Source organism: Calliopsis andreniformis, chromosome 10 (genome assembly GCF_051401765.1).
Source record: "Calliopsis andreniformis isolate RMS-2024a chromosome 10, iyCalAndr_principal, whole genome shotgun sequence".
Classification (NCBI taxonomy): domain Eukaryota; kingdom Metazoa; phylum Arthropoda; class Insecta; order Hymenoptera; family Andrenidae; genus Calliopsis; species Calliopsis andreniformis.
The window spans coordinates 15106707-15128584 of NC_135071.1; the positions used below are offsets into that span (position 1 = coordinate 15106707).

The 21878-nt window shown below is 40.1% G+C and overlaps 1 protein-coding gene across 4 annotated transcripts in view; it reads right to left on the minus strand.

Annotated features, from left to right (window-relative positions):
* LOC143184316 (pseudouridylate synthase RPUSD2) overlaps positions 1 to 21878 on the minus strand; it is a 163235-nt gene that overhangs the window by 21554 nt on the left and 119803 nt on the right. For all 4 annotated transcript variants that reach the window (XM_076386428.1, XM_076386429.1, XM_076386427.1 and 1 more), the window contains one exon: positions 10166 to 10388. In XM_076386428.1, coding sequence (XP_076242543.1) covers positions 10166 to 10388 — 223 coding nt within the window. The remainder of the gene's footprint in view (positions 1 to 10165; positions 10389 to 21878) is intronic.

Here is a 21878-nt window from a genome sequence, read left to right on the forward strand (position 1 = left end):
GCAGCCGACGAGGCGGCGGAAAAGCTTCGATGGATTCGCAAACATCGTCTCAGGGATCGATCGATCCAGAGTCATGTTTGTTCGGTGGCGTTTACGGATGGCTCGAGTGGAAGATCGAAACCCTAATATTTAATTTTATTGTTATGCCACGGTACACCCACCTGATTCCACTTGCGGAGATCTTTGCGGGAAAATTAAATTGCTCACGGTTTGAGAACAGCAGCATTTTTCACAGTATTTTAAAGTCTACAAAAGTTACGTGTAATCCAGAAAAATTCACAATTTCACTAAGGTAAATGTCCCAATACTTGAACACTAACGTTAATTTCATGTAATTTTAGGTTTAAATTCTAATGTATTAGGTAACCTAATTAAAAATAAAAACCAGTGTAATAATATAGTATTCACAGTTTCTGGAACCTCATAATTAAAGTATGAGGACATACAGTTTTAGGTTGTTTACTTATTGGGACATTTACCTTAGTGGAAAAATGATAAAACAGACGATAATTTCTGGAAAATACAGAAAGCAATCTCCACACAATAATTTGCAAAATACAACTTCAAAAGAAGGAAGAAAAATTCAAGACTCTATTTTACTTATTTCACCCCTCCTGTAGTATTTTTCCGTGACTCGCACGTTCACAAAGAAGCAAAGAAAATTTGAATAATTTTACTTGGCAGGGATTCAACGAAATTGATATTCTACCAAGTTTTCTATTTCCAGACTAAAATCTGTAGCATCATAGAATTTTCTGGGGATATATTGCTACACCAATTTACAAGCTACGTTGTTATGAAAGGAAATTCGCGAAAATTCACGCAGTCACGGAGATGCACTTTATCGTGGTTACCTGTAAAGATTCTGTCAAAGATGGGGGCAAAAACGATTCATCATCGCAGGATAAACAAATTCACCGACCAAGTAATTAATCTTACGGCGATGTGGCGTAATTTCAAGGGGGTTTCGAGGGGTTTTTGTCAGTGGACACGGTTGATGTCCCGTCTTGCGGTGTCGTGTGTCCATCGGATGGCTAATGCATGCGGGAACTAATTCGGTATCCTCATGAAATGCAAATTCGCCTGGGACAACGGACAGAATCGCGGAGTACAGGATGGTGTGAGGTCGCAACAGTGTCTCTTGGTTCTCGTTTGTTTTTAATTGAGCCCTGACGGGGGCGAAACACGACGAAGCAGGGGCTGTGGATGTCCCTCTGTTTCCATGACTGTGGAGGGTGACAGTCTGGGACGTTTCAGAATTTTTTCATGAGTTACATTTTTAGGAATAAGTGTGGAGCTTCGAAGGCTTCAGTTTTGGAAAGATTTGAAGAATTGTGATTGGAATATGTTTGAAGATTAAAATCTTTGGGTTTGTAAATGTTTCTGTAGAAGTAGAGTTTTATCAAAGAGAATTCGACAAAATAATCTGACAAACTGAACGACCGATCAAGCAGTATTTTAGATGAAAGAGCTGATTCGATTCGAGCAATAGATTCTGATAAAAGTATGTAAATGCAAGGGAGAGCCACATTTATGGGGTCAATCAAATTCATGAGCCAGACAGTACTAAATTCGGATCGTTATTAACCCCTCTTCGAGCTGGGAAACATGGAAATGTTGCACATCGAATTATTCAGTATTTTATGTAGCCTCTTCCGATTATCGTTCACGATGAAATCAGAATATTGGAAATACTCGATCACTAACTTTCGATGGAAAATACAAGCTGAAAAGTAGGCATGTAAGAGGCTATTAAATATAATTTCAAACTTTTATTTCTACAGAGTGTTCGATAACAGGTGTCAGAAATTTGAAGGGGTGATTTAGCAGATGAAAAAAAAAAGAGAAACTCAGGAATGATAAAATTGTGTTTGGAGCCTCATTTTTACAACATGAACAGTAGAATACAACATGAACTGTTGTAAAAATGTCTACAATTCTTGTGAGATGTGTCGAATTTGGGACTTATTCTACTGTTGGCGTATATTAACCCAGTCAGACGCAGCGAGATCAGTAGAATAATCGCCAAATCAGCCACATAGAAAAATTAGTAGAATTGGTCCGAAGTCAGACACAGAAAAACCAGTAGAATAAGCTCCAAGACAGGCACAAAGAAATCACTAAAATAAGTGATAAGTCACACAAAGAGAAATCAGTAGAATAATTCCCACGCCAGACGTAGAAAAATCAGTAGAACAATCCCTCAGTCAGACACAAGGAGAAATGAGTCGAATAAGCCCCAAGTCAGACACAAGGAGAAATGAGTAGAATAAGCCCCAAGTCAGACACAAATAGAAATCGCTAGAATATTTCCCAAGTAAGGCACAGAAAAATCAGTAGAATATGTCACAAGTCAGACGTAGAGATATCAGTAGAATAAACTCCAAATTAGACATAATTCATTCAGTAGAGAAAGTCTCAAGTCAGACATAGCAAAGTTAGTAGAATGAGATCTAAATCAGACATAGCAAAGTCAGTAGAATATGTTCTATGTCAGAGATAGACAAGGAACGCAATTTCATCTACATTTCTGTCTTACTTCACCATGTGGAGTCGTCCTTTAAAATTTGTAACACCTGTCGACGAACAGCCTACATATATCACTACTTCTTTAAAAAAGGATGCTTGCAGTCTCTTTTATATTTCACTCTTGCATTTGCTAGAAAATATTCTTTGAAATTTTTCATTTCTTTTCTCCGTCAATATGGATAACATAGAAACAGCCATCCTCTCGATGAAAAAACGAGGGACGAGGAACAAGGTTTCAGAGTGCCTCGAATTCCGACAAAAATTCATCTTTATGCTGCAATATTCGCTTGTTAAACCTAGCAGGAGAATAATAAACGTCGAAGGGACAATCTCTAATAAACTGCTGTAGGAGCACTCGAAACGTGATTAAAGCGCAGTTGACATTTCGCCTGGTCTTGCACCTGTAGCTCGTCCCGTTCCAGGGATGAAACTCCGCCTCTAAATGGACGGAATTAACGCGACCCTCTCGGTACACAATCCTCTCGAAACTTTACTTCCGCCTAGACCGTGTACCGATGTTCGGCGATTCCTTATGTAAGCTGCCGCCTCCATGAAATTCCTAATGCAATTACGTAAACGCTTTGTCTCGTAAAAATTCCCTCTCGAGGATGCTTCAGTAAATTACGACGCGAGCAGAAAGAGGAAAAATGAAATCAACCGTGTGGACGACTTTCCAGATGAAATTCTCGGTGAAATTCTCTCCAAGACATTCGCTAATCGTTATCGTATCGAAAGGGTGCATTAAATTACCAAAATTCTTGCCACCTTTAGCGACAGAAAATGTTTCGTGCAAAATAAACCAGAACATCATGAAAATTCGCGATGTTTTTATCTCCACTTTGCAGTCGTTCGAAATTTTCCCGTCGCCAGTGAAATTGCGTTTCCAGGGTCTTAAAAAAGGGACGAAAAGGCGAGGGTGAACCTAATGCACGATTAAAATTCAACGTTCGAGGGCTGCCTCGTAATTCGTGGACATTAAACGCGGGACCTGCCTGCATAGTCGCGTCATTTTGGTGGGAAGTTTATCCCGCGAATGGATGTTTGACAATTCGTTACGTAAACGACGAACCTTTATAGATTCCCGCGGATACGGCGACCGATTTCGTTGGAATATCATCTCCATAATTTCCAGCGTCGACTATGAAACGCCGCGGGTACGTGATCAAAGCATTATCGGGGAAGTTACGTAAGCTCGAGGGGGATCGCTTTTGACAATGAGATGGGTACTTCTTTCAAAAGACGCCTGTCGAGTATGGGCCTGGACAGTGATTCCTCTCGGAACGAAATTCTGGTGAATTAAACGGTGCCTCGGACGCGACGCAATGGAAGTGGCTTTCCGTTTGATACCGTTCCTGGATTTTTATAATGGGACGTTTTCAGAATGTGGAAATGCGATGGGGAACGTTTCAAGAGTGACAAGTGTAATTTGCGAATTTCTGCGCTTCAGCGTTTTGGAACTCGAAGAATGCAATTGTTTGCAAATTTTAGGGTTCCAAGAATGCAATTATTGGGAGGTGCTAGTATTTCAGGAACATAGTAATGTGGAAATATTGGAATCTGAAATTTTGAAACTCAAATTTTGATACACAAAGTACAATAATTTGCCAATTTTAACATTCAGAAAATATAATAATTTGCAAGTTTTAGAATTCGAAGAATTCAATATCGTGCAAATTTAGAACCATGAGATATCAGAACTTATCGACTACAATGATTTATAAACGTGCAAATTTGCGAACCCACAGCTTGCATTAATTTGAAATCTTCGGAGCTCGAAGAATAGAAGAGTTCGTAAATTTTGCAACTCAATGCCTACACTGTGCAGATTATAGAACTGGTAGACTACACTAATTTATCAATATGCAAATGTTGGAACTTGTAATAGAATGCACCAATTTGCAAGCTTCAGAACTCGAAGGACGCAACAATTTGCAAATGTCAGAATTCGGGAAGACGTGATAAATTGCGAGATGCAGGAATCTCGAGTGACAGAAATCGAGAAACCACTTCACCGCGATCGATGCAAGGGGTCCTTGAATTTCTAGGATAAAGATACGTGTATATCCAGACCCTGAGGCACTATCAGCCGCAAGATATTAAAACAAACTGCTGGCAGCGTGTCAAGAATCCCAAGCGGGACCCTCCTCCCGCGATATTACGTCAAACGGTGCACCGAAAGCAACAAAAGCTTTTGTCGCCTCCACAGATGTTGCGGGGCGAAGACACGCCTTGTCAGAGATCGATCGAAATAACCTATTATATCGCGAGTCATCGACAGTAGAGCGAAGCATCTTTCCAAAGGAAAGAACGCGCCCCCCTTTGTTCGACCCAAGGGAGTGGGCTCGATTGGAACCGATTGTCCTTCTTTCCCCATTATCTTCATTAGATCACAATGTCAATCAACCATTTCCCAGAGACTGAATCTACAGATGGGAATAATTATTTTAGAAAATTTAAGATGGTTTTTAAAGCCCACTATCAAATGATAATTTCACGCTAATTAAAATTTCAAACTTTGAAGCAACTTTTAGCGAAGAATTCTTCGACTGGAAGAAGAAGGAATATTAATATTTCAATGCGAAATTTGACGAGCTCCAGTCTCATTTTTTATTCGTCTCGTTTTTATGGAGGGTTATTTCTTAGGTATTATTTTTTAATTATACCAACATTTTTTGGAACACGAACAAGCGTTTATGAAAAATTTTGTGTTCTGGTATATTTTCTTCTACTTTTAATTTAGTTTAAAATTTGCATAAAGCCTTGTTCAGATTAATCAAGTTACTTGAATTGAAGTGGTTTGAACGCAAGTGATTAGGTGCAATATCACTAATGTGAACGTGTTATATTACTTGACTTGAAATATCCTCTCAAGCTTCAAGTGAAGTTGACATCTTCTCAACTTTTCCCTGCCTTGAAATACTCATTGATTGATGCCTGCCATGGCATGCTGTCAAAAGTGGATGTCTTGTTTGAAAAGTACATAGCTGAATAATCAGGATGCACCATTTCTTTCGACACCACTTTTATTATTTTCGCCTGACAGCTTGAATTCAAGTTACTTGACCAACCTGAACAAGGCTTAACAAACAGTTTTCCTCTTCATATGGGAGTATGTCCCTCCTTAAATTTTTGTAATCTCATATTAAACCAGTATCTATTCTCAGTAGAAAATTCTTTCTATTACCAGCTGCATAAAAACGATATAAATCTAAACTTCATTTTCCATTTATATTACCTCCACGACAGTAATTCCTCAGAAATGATTAAATACACGTTCCATCTAATAAAACGAAACTCTTCTTGATAAAAATCGCCGCATGATGTAAAATCCTCGGGGCAACTTCTGCGGCTGGAGATGGACAGTGGCCCCGCGAAATTAAAAGTTGCCTCAGTCCATGGGATTTGGGAACGTCCGAGCGGTCTGACGGAGATTAAGAGACCAGATAGCATTACCTCGCGGAAGAATATCGAGTTCGCCGAGCATTAAGCAAAGAGCATTAACCGAGGGATATTAAGTTAAAACTCCGCCGTGGATTCTACAGTCGATAATCCCGAGGATCTACCGAGCTAACAGTCACTCGAATAATCGACGTTTATCTTCGGGGATCGTTAAGAAGAGGAAGCGAGTTTTTCATCGTGAGGATCTGCGTCGAGGCCCCGAGGACTTTCGCTCGACCTCGGCATCGAGACCAGCAATTAATCCGAGGAACGCCACGGCAATTAATACTCCTTATCTCAATGAGACGATCTTCACGAGCGTCTGAGTGACGTCAGCATCCGCGTTTCATTGTTCACCGGGAACTAGAGGCCAGCTCAGTGATCTATTCGCGCGACCTTCACCCGTGGAAATGGGCTCTGTCGATCGAGGCGTCGTCGATCACTGGATCTCCCGACGAGGAAGATTTCTATAAGGCGATACCAAATAGGTGGTCACACTTTTGTTGAGTATTTCAACAAAATACCCTTTTCCTCGAGGGTGAAAGAGGATCACATGAGTTCGAGTACAGAAATTCTGAATTGTGAATTTGCAGACTTTTATGCAATAAATAAAATGCATGGTTTTATAAACAGGGCTGAAGAAGTGAGGGTTCAATAAAAATTTGTTTCACCTTTTTGATACCTGCTATAATTTTTATTTCAATTTTACTATTTCAGTTATGCTATTGCCCTTTTTTACATGCTGTATTTTTTTACAGATGATTATTTCAGAAACTCCCACAAGTGGATAAAGATCCATAGTCTATTAATAAAAGTACATGGTATGTCACAAATTTTGTTTAAATTCTAGGTGTTTCTAAAATGATCCATTATAAACAATATGACACTTTTTTATCATTAGGAAGAATAGAAACACTACTATAGTGGGATCACCTATTTCTGTGTCACCATGTAGACATACTGGCGCCGTTAGTTATCTACAATAAACAAGAACAGCTCCAGTGGCCTGGATATTATACGACTGTGGAAAGAGTTCAATGTGATCGATGGAATAATTTCAATGTCGCGTATCGATTTAAATGCTAATCACAGCAACAGTGATTAGCGAAGACTCAGTGTTATAAAAACATGCTGAATGAGAACTGGTTTCAATATTATAGTAGATTTTGAAAATTCCTGTTCTATTCTAATACTTAATGACACTTAATACTACGTTTACATTAGGCAATTTTTGGTCAGACAACCGAGTTGATCAACCTAGAGTCGATCAAAATCACAGTTCAACTTGGTTGAAATTAAGTTTACGCGAATAATTTTGATCAACTTCAGAATTAAATTAAATTAAAACTTGGTTGCTCGACCAAAAGTTGCTTGATCTTTCCCAAATTCAAAACTTCATTCTATCAAATCTTCCACTAAAACCCTCAGATATCCCTCAGCTCAAAAATAGAGCAAACATTCGAAGCTCAAATTCACGGAAGAAGAGAGACAAACTGGAAAGAAACTGATAGGAAATTAGAAGGAAACTGAAAAGCGACTCTGCAAAATCGTCGTCGCGCTTTTCATCGAGTTGTCCTCGAAAGGCAATGCAAAAATCACAGCCTCGTGCCAGTACACGATACCACTGCTGATAATAGATGCCTCGTTGATCGACAACGCGTTTAAGAACGAGGCCCCGCGAGGATTCCTCTTACATCCGTGCCAAGGATACCCAGCTGGATCGCGTGGCTCCTCGTCGAATGATAAAGAGAGTTCCTAGTCGCTCGCGCTTAGAGACACTAGGTGCCACGTGCTGAGGTTCCCTCGTTTCAGTCTTCCCAGCAGTTCGACCGAAAGTGATTTCAGCGAAAGCACTGGCCTGACACGGGGATTCCCAGGATCTCTGATTACGCTGAATTTCGCTGTCTGGGTTTTATCGCGAGCTGCACGACTGATCGAGTTGCTTGGAAGACATGGAACCTTGGGGGATTGGGCACTCGTGGATTTATTTGCAAGGAACTATCGGGGATAATAATTTATGGGCTTGTTTTTTCGTGGGAGAAATGCTGGATGAGAAAGATAAATGTGATGAGAGGGAAGGGTGGAAGTAACGAAGTGGTTCCTTTGAATACTTCTGAATTGAGATGGTTCAATATCAGGGGTCCAATTGTGAAGGGATTTTTTGTTTGAAGATTCTGAGACTCTTTTGTGAGGAATTTTTTTTGACAGTCTTTTGAGGAATTGTAATACTTGCTGGAAGTTTGAAATTACTTGTAGCTGTACTTATTTTTATGTAAAAAGCACTTGGGGCTTGAAGTACCTTCAGTAATCAGTTTTTTCAGTAATTCAGTAATTCAGTATTTTTTTCCTACAATTGGAGCAATTTATGCAGACGTTTATTGCGTGTTCAACAAGGTAACTTTGGATCTCCTTCATGTAGAAAATAGATAGTGTATGTTCTGTCATAGTTTCTCGGCTGTATGATTGATGTGATGGCAACTTCTGCATACACGTCAGATGGGAAGATTGAAGGCATGATAAATTTAGATAAGTACAAGCAACTTCCGAATCAAAAGCGAGTTCAAAATTCGAGGGTTTAAATAAATTTCGAGTCTACTGCAATTTTGGAGTATTGTATTTGAAATAAGTCTGGCCATCGCAATTATATCAAACTATAGACCCACAAACTCCAAAATATTAGCAACACAAAATATTTCGAAATATGGTACTTCAAATATAAATATAATAATCGAGAGATATGGTAACAAAAACAGAAATGTTGCTTTTTAAAAATTGTTCCAATTCATAATTCACTGTATTTAGTATACTACACCAACGTGTAACCGAGGTAAATCCCGAATAAATTTTCGTGTAGTAGTCAATGGAATCGCGTCACAGCAATAATTTCATCGTTTCGAACAGTTAGGAAGGATTTCCACGTCGAGCTTGCTCTCTGTTTGGGCGAGGGAATAATATTACCCCAGCCAAGCGTTTGGCAAATTTGACGAGCACGCAACCTACCTTCCCGCTGTGTTTTTTACCTCCTCTGTTGATACAGCTTTTTCTCACTATGATCGCATTCCGCGGTCTGATTTCACGCAAAACAAGCTCCCTTATCGCTGTTCGTTACTAACTTAACTGTGAGTTACGTCTTTCTCGATATTTTGAATATATCTGTAGTATAAAATATAAATTATGAAACTGTACACATTCTTCTGTGTTCTCTATAGCGAAAGACGCTTAAATCGCTAGAGGTTGTTAAGTAAGAAGGATCCAACTTTTTTGTGACAAGTTAGATTTATGATAAGGAAGAGTTGAGAATGTTAATATTTCATGTTTTAATAAGAATTGCCTATTACTTTAATGTTAACTCTTCTGTGCTATACAAGCATTCTAAGTTAGAAGAAGATTCTAATACATGAATTGTATTTTGAATCATCAGGATGTCTTATGTAGAGTCCAGATTAGAGTCCACAATTTGCCATCATCAACCTATGTCTTTAGACTAGACTCGAGAAAGAGTGGTGATAGAATTAGTCTATAGTTTAGAAAATTGTGAAAGATTACTATAAAATGTGTTCCCAAAGCATGAGTATCTGTATTTTGAAATAAAAGTAAAACACTTCTGGATAAAATATTAACTCATGATTAAATGATATTTAATGCCAAGCTAATAATCAGAAGAATTGAAGGCTCAAAAGAAAAAACAATCCTTGCATTCTTGTACAATATGTACTTATCTTTGCACAATAGTTATATATCATAATTAGGATTATTTTTTTCTTTTACATGTGCATAGAAATAATCTATACTATTCAATTTTGCTTATCACTATGTACAAATAATCCTCTCAGACTGCATCCTACAATCCCCAGTGCCACTCTACTAATTCTAAACTCTCGCCACAATCAAGTACTCAACATCAACATCGACATACACATAAACTTCACTCATCAGGATCTCAGTCATCAGGATAGAACCTGACCACGCTCGTTCTCAAGACAAACGGTTATTCAGACGTGATCTCTAGCGAAATGTTACTCAAACACAGCTTACAGTAGGACTTGTTAATCCAGGAAGTGTCTAGTACCGTTTCAGTGAAATGTTACTCAGATTCGTACGTGTACTCTGATCGACCTCGTCGACCAGTGACGCGATCAGACAACATACGTCAGGAAATATCGTCTGGTAGCACCTTTATTTATCATATCAGCCTTACCTGTGGACCACGTTGGCCAGTAGGTCATTGTGCCGTAATCTGTAGTCGACGTCCACCTTCTGGTAGTTGACAGTCAGGGTCCCAGCTCGGATGCATCGCTCGTACTCCTCCGCTGGATGGGCGCGAAACTCTCTCGCGAACACCTCGAGGATCTTCTCGCCGACCCATCTCCCTTTCGTGAAGGTGGTGAAGGTGAAGTAATAGGGGTACACTTTGCGAAGTCCTGCAACCAGAGAAGATAGTCAGTGCAATTAGTGGCAGGCTCCCTTTGAGCATAATGGGATGCAAATCGCGCGGTTTCTTATCGCTCGCCAGACTCCGATCTTCTGATTTCACTCCTGAATGCGCGCGAGGATCGGGCTTTGATTTAATGGCGAACCCTGCCTCCTCAAGTGTGTTAATTAATGTGAAGTTTAAGGTAAGTCAATCCCTGCGGGCAGGAAGTTTGTGGGGAAGTGTAGTGGTGAGTTTGGAAAAGGAAGGAAAATAGTTGGGGTTTTCATTAAGTTACGAATGTGGTTTTGTTAATATTTTATAGTTTGGGAGTGTTTGAGAGTGTTTGAGAGAACCAGATTTTAAAAATTTAGCGTGAATCGGACGTCCTTGGGACTCTGGTGCTACTTGTGAGTCCCATTTACTTCTTACATTTTGTAAAAAATTATATTTAGTACATGAGCCACTAACACACGACTTTGAAGTACTTTATTTAAAATGTATTAAGTTAAAATTGAGAATGATTTTTTGAATTTTCTGTACCTTTCTGTACCAAGCCTTTTTTTGTTATTTTTACGTTGTTTCTTTCACTTATAATGTAACTTAACTAAATGTCTGTTATTTTAATAAAATGAAGAAAAAGCAGGGAGATCCTGTAAAGAACTCAATTTTCAAAAACATGGACTTGGGTTAGTCTGGCTTTTAAGTACAGATTTATGATGTGAAGGGTCATCCTCTTTCAACTCTTATCACTGACAAATACTGTCAAATACTTCGATGGAACTTAATCTATCTACAACTCACAGTTTACTGTTTGAGTACTTATGAAGAGTTAAAAAATTCAGAAAGTATCTTTTATTTGGAATTAATACAACAGGAAATAGAAATTGAAAGAAAAATGACAAGGTGTTTAACTGTAATAAAGATACAGATGCATTTAGATATGTTTACCGCGGAACAACAGGTGCAACGTGCAAGTGCAGGTGTGATAATGAATCAGGATAAACTAGATCGAGTGAGCGTTTACGTAAGCGAAAAGAAGATAAGAGGAAAGGCAGCTGAGCAGCCGTTTCAGGTCTCATTATTATAATCTTTAAATAGTGTCCCGTGTTCGTGAACTGTTTCGCAATTAATTACGAATTGGCACAGTATCAGCGGGGCGGGGCTAGCTAGACCGAAAATAGGCCGAGAGATCTCGCGCCAATCGTGTAAATCACCATAAGTCCAGGCGACGAGCAATTGAGTATCGCACCATCAATCACGCAGGAAATCTCCTTTCACCTTTTGTTTGGCCTTGCGTCTACATCGAATCTTTTGTTGCTTCGAAGGACAGGACTTTTGAGTGGTCAAGATAACGCCGAGAATTGACAGTCGAGGTCGAACTTAGCAAAAAGTAAATTTATGGTACTTCGCGAATCGGAAGAGAGTGATATTAATTTTTTGCGCGAAATAGATTTTTCTGTGAATGCAATTTTATTAGTGATCGAGAGGAATGATAAGTAGACTTTAGATCAGGCAAATTATCATTCTGTCTCCGAGTCAAGGGCCAGAGCAAATTATTAAATAAAACAAATCCCATATGTGCTTTAGATTGAAAAAGAAAAAAGGTAGACACAAGTAAGATTTATAATCTGTCTAAAACAACCTATATTTTCTACTGTCTTTGTCAAAATTTCGCGACACTGAGATTAGCAATTAAATAAAATGTGAGAAGTACTCGACAAGTAATGATCGACCAACAGGAGAGTGTCGCTTTAATTCCGGATATCCTTAGGGAAAGAAGACAAAAGCGATTTCTCGATCGTTTTAACGCCCCAGTTTCTCTTCAGCGACCGAGACTGAAAAAAGCGAGAAAACGGTAGCTTTTCGCGCCGATAAGCACAGATCACTTACGTGGAAACGAAGAAAGGCAGAAGATCCTTGGTTTCAGAAACGAACGGACGCTTTTTTGAGATCCCACTAACGATTCGTGCGCGACTGCCGCTCAGTCTCTTTCCTCGCGCTGCCCCCGAGGCACTGTCGCGTGGAAATTAATTTGACTTTTCAGGCCATCATCCCCTTCTATCTTACCCTCCCTCCCGAGGCCCTCGACGACATCGGTTTCGAGAAAGGTCGGTTAGATATCTCGATTCCCTTGAACCGACTGACTTGTTTTTCTTTTTCCCTTCATGAAACTTTAACACCTACATTACACATTTTAACTGTCGTTTATGTCACAGTAAGTACTTTCTTTTGGAAATTCTTTTTTTATCTTGAAATCCTTTAGAGATAGAAAAAAAATATGAGTAAACTTGACGATTTTTCTAGTCAAATGTTAATCTACTTCTCAAAATATATTTGGGTGTGAAAAGTTTTAGATGTTACCAAAATAAAAAACGTTTTGTTCTCCTTAATGGATGCTCGACTGACATTTATTTGTTAGTACGATAATCCACAGTATAAGGGGAAATATTTCACACGATTGTTCATAGATATTGCTAGTTAGCAACCAATACCTCTGAAACGAGGCTTCAAACGCATTTATACTATTCTCGATCTTCCTCTTATTGCACAATGCAGAAGCACCCTTTAAGCTATGTTAATAAGAGTCTACTAGAACAAAATATATCGTGGTAGAAGATCTCAAGCCCCATGTCAGTCCCTGAGAAAATGAAAAGGGCAAGCAAGAAGGTATCAGTCGAGGAAAGTATGGTCGAACCCTTTTATTCGAGCTCTCCAAGGCTCCCAGGGTCGATCGTTGAGCTCGCAAAGGGGAGATGGCCGAGGATTCGTTCGACTCCATTCTCGCAATTAAAATCATTTTAATTAAACACGCGGATGGATTCGATCGGTTCGTCGAACCGGAAGCGGGCGGGTGGACGGAAGGGCCGCTTCACCAAGGGGCGAAAGGCGAGGGGCTTTTCCTTTTCACCAGCTCGCCGGAAGAAGGGAAAAGATTACCCTGCAATTTATGGAGCGCGGCTCGAAGTGGGCGTGTCATCGAGACGAGAGCGTCCGCGTGCTCCCCAAAGTGTGACAAAAAAGAGAAAGGAATTTTATATCGTCGGGAAAATCCTCGACGCTTTTAATTAATTGAAACACGACGGTGGACTATAAATGACGAACGAATTTTCTTTGAACTTGAGGAGTTCGATTGAGGAATTAAAATATTCATAATTTTAGCTGGAGAAAATTTATGTCTCCCCTGAAACAGGATTAGTTTTATTTGACACATATTTTTAAACGAACTATAACATGAGAGATAATCACGTGGGAAACTTCGAATAGACCATGCTATATATAACTAGAAAATTAAAATACTAGATAGGAAGGTTAAAAAACCTCAAATCAGTCCTACTTTAATTTTAATTTCCTTCAAACTCGAATGTGTTTCAAATTCTATTTAACCCTGCTCCAAACTTAAGACAAACTTAACCCACACCCCTTCAAAACCCTTCAAGGTCACTTGGTAAAAGAAAAAATCAATCAAAAATATTTAAAAAAAATTCTAACTATCATCATTTCAGTGTCTCATTACGTGATAATCTATCACGTATGAACGAATAGAAAAATTTGATTACAATGAAATTGAAAAATATTCGACCAGAAGGGAAGCTTGCAAGGACTGACAGCGATCCACTTGATCGTTTTTAATCGATATAGGCGAGGGGGTGTGTATAGGGAGTAAAGCAGACAGAAAAAGAAAGCAGAAAATCGATGGACGAAGATTAAACAGGCGACCATAGGGAGTTGCAGAAAAATCGAGGGAGAAAAGAAGACTGGAGATTCCTCTGAATTCCAAGTCAGTCGTCCACGGAATTGCTGCGATCTGTGCAACCAGGAATTACTCGTGGAAACCAATCGGGCTCGTTTCAGCCAGCCATTTGATCGCTTGGGCGAGGGTTCTTGCTGAAATAAAAGAAAATCCTAACGACAAATTTTGACTAAGGAGACAGGGGCGCAAGGAATTGCGAACTCTGCACAAGTCAGGAGGGTGGAGAAATAATCGAGGAAATCATTCTGGACAAAATCTTTAGCAATTTCTGTTCTTCAAATACGAGAAACAGAATTAAAGATATAATACTGTAGAAATAATAATACAAATTTAAATGAATATTCAAACTGACCCTTTGGGTACTTAAAATACTCTAAAACGTAATTTGCATTAAAATACAATTCACACTCCCTCTCCTTGCCACAATACAACACACCACGTATCGCAATACAAAAATCTGACCTCGTCGAAAAGCGAAAGCAGAAAATCCCAAAATCCTCTTGCGATCCCCTCCATCCATCGATATCCCGCCGATTCCACAGAGCATCATTCCCCACAGTTTCCGCGGCGAACCGGAAACCACGCGCCCCTCCTCGCAAGAATGCGACAAATCATGGAAAGAATGCAGGGACGCGAACAAAGGAGCGCAGAGAACGGAAGAGTGGAGGAGGGATCGAAGAAATCGGTCGCGATACTCGCGCTAAGAAATAAGGAGAGGATCCACCTCCTCCCTTTTTAGGAGGGGGTCGAGCGTGCTGGAGAAGAAAGGGTGGCTCGAGGGAGGGGGGTCGGGGACAGAACACTCGAGCAGCGTGGATCTGGATTACACGACGGCCGCGAAACGTGCCGAGAGGCGCAAAACCGACGACACACAGAGCGTGGAAAAGGGGATTTCGAAGGTTCTTCAGAAGATCGTCGGATGGTTCGCCGAAAGGGGGGGTCACGGGAATGGGTGGAGATCTCGTCGAGTAGACAATACGTCGCGAGTTAAGCCTCCCTCCGGAAACTTTGTCAGTTTCCTCGAGGAGGAAACGCTTTTCGCCATCCAACGCTCGAGGAGGCCCCGACCACTTTCCCTCGTGCTCGTTTCCGAGAGCTCCTGCGTTCGCGAAATTCGTCACCAGGGACATGGGGGGAGGGTGGTCGCGTAATTATCGAAGCTGTTATTAACACTTGCAGGGCCATCGGTAAAGTGTGAGACTTTTTAGACACTCTTTTTGTATGCTAATGTTTACGGAGAAATGCCTATTTTACTTTTTCATTTCTGAATAATCAAGTGTGGTGTACATTGTAACATTCTGAAGCACACAGTTTTCTTTCAATTTCGTGTTAAAAATATTTATTTATTTGTTATTAACCCTTTACACTCTGTTGTCCCTTCTAAGGGGACAAAATGAATGGAAAATAAGAACCTCGGAGTGCAAAAGGTTAAACAGGATAAACCCTTTAGTGTAGATACATGATAATTACTTGCAGGAGAGTTATAATATTTGTTAATTATAATAAATCTATAATAAGATTTTTCTATGCTTTTTTCTGTGCAGAGTATTTTTTTAGCAGTGTGTACAAAATGAAGGATTGTTGCTATCAGCAATAAAAATTCCTCCAAGTCACACTATCTTAATTTACATCCCCCTTACCGCCACGCTATAATTCCCAATCCTACAAGCAATCATTTCACGAATCCCCTTGCGATTAAAAACGACCATTCCTACTGCGTGGTCGATTAAATTTACACCCCAGTCGCCTCGCAGCAATTGTTCGTCCCAAGTCCCGATACAAATTCGACGATGGTCAATGAAATATGCCCCTGGATGTGCCGCTCTCAACTATAGCTGCACTGTTCCCTTGCAACCTGCCCCCGCTCGTCCCTGAATTATGCATCGACGATCTCCAATCCAAAAATCGCGCGAAGCAATCCACCGCGACAGCGGGGCGAATTCTGGACGATCTGCAGGGAAACTTTACGCTGAGGAATCTTCTGGCTATCGATGAGACACGGGAACGCAAGTGAGGGGATGGGGGAAGAACGATGAGGACAATTACTGACTGTAATCGGTGGATCGTGGTACCGCAGACCGAACCAGCAATGACAATTAGTGGGAGCACAGCTGCTTCGAGTTGAGCTGAATTTTTATGGAGGAATCTGGCTTCGGAGAGTTCGTTATAGGAGAGACCCAGGGTTGTTTCGATTGATGGTACAGTCGTATTTCCTTGAGATTCTCTGATTTTTCTTTGCATTGTGTTTCAGCATTCTGAGAAGGGAGAATCTTGTTCGTTCAATGGAAGCTCTGTTGTTGGCAGTTTAGGATAGTCACACCCCCTATTTTAACCCCTTAGAAAGGGGTTAAATATATTAAAATATATGAATGTTCCAACGAGCTTATATCGAGACAACACTATAGTAAAATATAGAATTAAAATGATCTTATACAATATTCTTCGAATTTGAAATATCTTTTTTATTTTTTAGTTTCTGATGTACCTATCTAAATGTGTTTGCCAGAACGTGAATATTATTACATAAATTCACAGGCCTCTCATCGAGCATTTAAGTTGTTAATCGATAACGTTGTCGCAGCAAGATATAAGCCACGATGGGTAACAAAGACTCGAGTATCTAGGACTGGAATGCACAACCCTAAAGCGGGTATGCAATTAACACCCTTCCACCAAGACACTGTTAACATGCCTATCTAAATTGTTCGAGAATGATGGATGTTGCGACGTTTGAATTACCACAGCCTAATAGTAACACGAGGAAATCTACAATAAAATCGACAAAACTAGGTTCTGCAAACACGCAGAACATTATAATATGAAACTCGCTCGATAACAAGGATTGCTACTTATATCCAAAACTAAATATTCCTAATGAAACCCCGCCTATTCAGCGATTCCAAGTATCAATTAGAAATAGCCTGCGTTCCGAGTATTGGTTATCTGCGATCTATTCGCGGTAGCCGTAGATCGAATCCGAAAGGGAGTGCGTGAGATCGTCGCGATTCCTTCCACCCCGTTCATGCAAATGGCAGACATGTTTTACGACTTCTAACGAACCTCATTGCCCGTTGCTTTGAATTTTATCCTCTATCGATCGTCGACACTCCCCTTTCCCCCATAAAAAAAAGAAGAAGAGAGAAAAAAAAGGAGCGAATAGAGAAAAAAATACCGCTCCCTCCTGATGCAATGGAAATGAAAAAGAGAAGGGGTGGGGAGGGTGAAAAAAAATTACTCGACCCTTTTTTCATCTCAGTCGAGCAGCTCGGTTTGTCTCCTTTGAAAAATTAATTTTTATCGTAGCCTCGTCACTCGTCACCAAAGGAACCGCGAAATTTATTCCACGCTCCTGCGAATTTTAAACGCCACCGCGGCGATTTTAATCCTCTCCTCCGAAGAACGTCCCAAAAGGCAAGCAGTCGCTGCGCTTCCCCTTTTCGTCAGGAATTTTTTAATACGGCCCCTCGCTGTGTGCTAATTTCCCGACGCCGCGACGATAGTAAAAAGAAAAGCGATACGCCGAGGTTTATTGTAAATTAAAATAGTTTCCCTAGTTATTTTTCATTTTCCCCATACGCGTCTGTTAATTAAACTTTATGGCTGCTTTGACGGCGCCACCGACATACTATCGTGCTCTATATTACAGTTTCACCACGGATAGTTGAAATTACTCTCTACATAATCTTTATTAATTTGTTTGAGGATATTCACACGTACGTACACGTTCATTCTTTTTCGGGAATGGATACTTATCCTGGTGTACTCTGACGTGTGTTTCTCTCCTGGAAATGGAAAAGCCTGATATATGATTTTTGTGAGCTATGATAATATGACTCACGGAGATTACAGGAATTTAAGCTGAAAAGAGTTATTATGAGAGTATACTGCTTTGTTAGCCAATTGAATATTTTAATATTTTAATATTTTAATATATTAAAATTTGTAAATTTGAAATAGGAGTACTTTCATACTGGAAAATTCAAATATTTAAACATTGTTGGTTCCAATATTTAAAGATTTGTAGGTTTCCTTAAATACTTCAATATTTAAAAGTCTTTCAGTATTCAAAAGTTATTATGAAGATATACACAATGCTTTATTTTCACTATTGTCATGTCTGACTACAGACATGCCCACTGTACTTGACTCTCTCAGGCTCTCCAATTTCCATCACAATTATCCCTCCTTCAGGCTTCAATTAATTTTAAAAAATATAAAACTTTTGCAAAATAAACAAGTGACTGATAAAAATATTCGACATGAACAAGCTCAGAGGCAGACGGTGGCGCGATCGAAGCGGACGCGACTTCACCTCGCGGTTTTCCAAACGAGAATAATCGTCTACGTCTGCGAAATTCATGAACAGTCGCCAGATATCGTTAAATATTCGTACCCAGGCGTTATCGAGATGCTCGTAGCACGCATCGCGCCTTCGCTGGCCCTCGAATTACACCAGAGAAATTCGATATTTTTTAGTCCATGGACCAATGTTTTTCCCATCTGTTTCGGTAATGGAGCCAGTCTTCCCATTGCATGTTTTTTGCATGAACAACGAGGCGCCTGCGGGATTCCCCAGCACTTGGAATTCGTTATTCTCGCGATTTATTATTAACGAGTTGATACCTCTCGATACGGTGTGTTAAAACAAGTTGAGATCAAACCGAAAGCTTGTATCGTATTCACGAGGCTATATGGAATAATTATTAATTAACGCGAGTTGAAATTCCTAGTCACGTATATTCAGTGACACATTATTTTCCTGCACACTCTCGCTGCTTATTTAATATTCCATTTTGCAATTGTGCATCGCGCTGTATGACCATAAAGAATCGCGTGCTCGCGGTCGGGGAAAGGAAAGCGCATTCCACCTTTATCGAAACGACATCACGAGCGAACCGATATCACCTAAAACAAACTTTGAGGAGCCGTGCATACATGTGTACACATGGCTTCTGCGGTAATTTTCAGCTGCTGTAAAAGTTCGAGACAGTGGATGATCATGTGGGTGTTCGAAACAGGAGCAGTTGGAAAAAACGATTAAGTGTATTATTTGTTTCTAAATTGATACCTTCAGAAATTATTAACTGGCAATAAAAACAGTAAATTCTAAAAAATATTAGTCTACATAATTTTTTACAATATTTCCACTCACTTAAAATAAAGTTTAAACCATCCAGATAACTTTTAGTTAAATGAGAATTAAAAAAGATTCATGTCAGACAAATAGCGGAGTATTTCTACTGAATTTGTCGGGGTAAGTAGTATGAATCAGTGTATAGTCGGACAAGCTCGTTTCTCTGAAAAATGAATTTTAAATCGGTGCATCGCCTGCCCAGAGTTCCTTAATCGCCTGTGGATGATACCACAAAACTGTTACGAGATTATCTGAAGCATTAAAACCGCAGTGCCATTTTCGTTGACGTTTATAACGATGTTTCAAAAGCTGCCATTTTATCATACGTACAACGTTTTTCTCGCTTGAGTGCCAGACTAAAGCGACCCGCTGAATACGGTGGAATATAAACAAATATGTTACCACAGAAGCCCGTCGAATTGCGCGGACTCGGTCACATGAGCAACGTTTATTTAAATTTCGAGATCGTGCCAGAGTGAAACAACAAGCACAATCCGTTTCTGTGTTAATCGATCGATCGATGTGACGAGGCGAAGAGAGAAACAGACTCTCTGCAGTATTCATCAAATAACAATCTAGAAATGTTTATGAAATTTTTAGTATGTTATCCGTATTTATCTATTGTTATATATTATTATATATTTTTATCTGTTAAAGATGTGAAAAGTCTCGGGAACAACTAGAGCAATTCTCATCCCCATCACTCCCTACATAGGCAAAATGTCTCTAGACCGAGCGCGTTATCTCAGCATCTCGAGGAAGAGGGCAGAGACAAGCACTAAGCTCCCGTAACGTATCATTACGAGCCTCCCGACATCGTATCGCGTGTATCTATTCCAGACTACTGTCTTGTAGATCTCCTATCCTTAATCTTATCTCCCAGCGAATTCCTGCCAGTTGGAGGCGCAGCAAGCTAGAATTTAACGATGGACGCGATGGCACCAAGACTACGAGGGAATAGCGTGCATTTCGACGATGACTCGCGCATGTCGCGCGTTCGTGGCGAACATGGACTAATATCTGCTCAATTGAACTGTGTCCATAGGCTAATTATTGTAACCAATAGAACTGTTTCGATTGAGTATTAGGGTGGAAGGAATCACAGAGAGTTTTTAAACGTCTTTGTTCGTTCTTCTCGTTCCAAAACCCTGGACCCACTTCACTCATAGTCTCCTCCACTAGTGAAACAGCGCAAGCCAACAGAATCCCTTATTAATAATTTCATACTCTTGCGTTTCATCGAAAACGAAGAATTTCTAGACCTACTTTCATACGACCTTCTTTCACCCTTACAAAGTGTAGAATATGATACTAAAATTTGTCCACCTCTTTCTGTAACTCCCTGTATAATATCAGCCGCGAATTAGTTAACTTCAAATGTGAATGCCTAACACCTCGTACTTGCTCCACCTACGATAATTATCAATTTATGTACACTAAAGGGTGTATACCCCTAACTGAATAAAACTAAAAAAAAGTAAACTAGTATCGCTGGCGACTGTCATGCCTCCAAGTACAGATTTCCCAGTCTACGATAGGAAAAGCCATGGTAGCCGAGAAAAATAGGGGAAAAAAGAATTCGTTAGGGTTGAAATGCTCGCCCGCGAGGGGGGGAGCAGCTGCCACGCGATAGCACGCGTCTTTCCGCCGCGCAGAACCAGCCCCCTCGTCAAAGGGATGAATCGTGAGATCGTCTGGAATGTAAAACCAGCGGACGAATCAGCGCGAGCCGGCCGCAAAAGTCGGCTGGATTGTTCGCCCGGGGGAGAACTTGACTCTTCGAATGAAGACGACGATAACGACGACGACAACGATCGTCGGGCGCTTCCGGGTGCACAATAAAACCTGGACGGGGCGGTGGGCTGCGGGAGAAATATTTTTCCCGGCTTCGAGAGTCGTTTGAGACGCGAAATCGGCGAGGAGAGATACACAAAGGAGGGAAGGGACTAACGAAGAAGAGGACGCTTCAATTCGACAAGATTCGCGTTTTTTTATCTACTGGGTGTCCAGGATATTGGCTACTCAGCTCGAGAGTTCGAGCAGATGCTTTTTTTGGGGGATGCTTCGAAATTGGTTTGCTGTTGTTACGAAAATTCAGGGAACTGTGCAGACAGAGGACTGTAAAACTAATTTAAAGAAAATAAAAAACAGAAGTAATGTAGGGTTAGGTTGTTAGGTACAGATTTCTATATTTAATAATTGTTAAATATTTCCAATTATTCGAGTCATCTGGAACATAAAAATATAAAAAAATAAACTACTTGACTTCTCATTTAAAAATACATTAAAATTCTTTCTAATTGAGAATCTATTTACAAAGGCTACCTTACAGATGAGAACTGATACTTTAAATCACTGTCGGCCTTAATTAGTATTGAATGTATTGACTCACAGTATTCTCATCTACGTATGCAGACGACACAAGTGAAAAATGTGTCGACCAATTGAAGAGATACCTTGTAGCCACTGGCCGACTGTTCGTCACAGTTTTTACGATGTGTGACAGCCACGGCTGGCCCCCACCTACTTGTTCTACTTTAATAACAAGAAAAGGTTGAAAGAGGGGCTCCCACCGCATCATTGTACTTCGGTCACAGAAGAAGTAATAATGG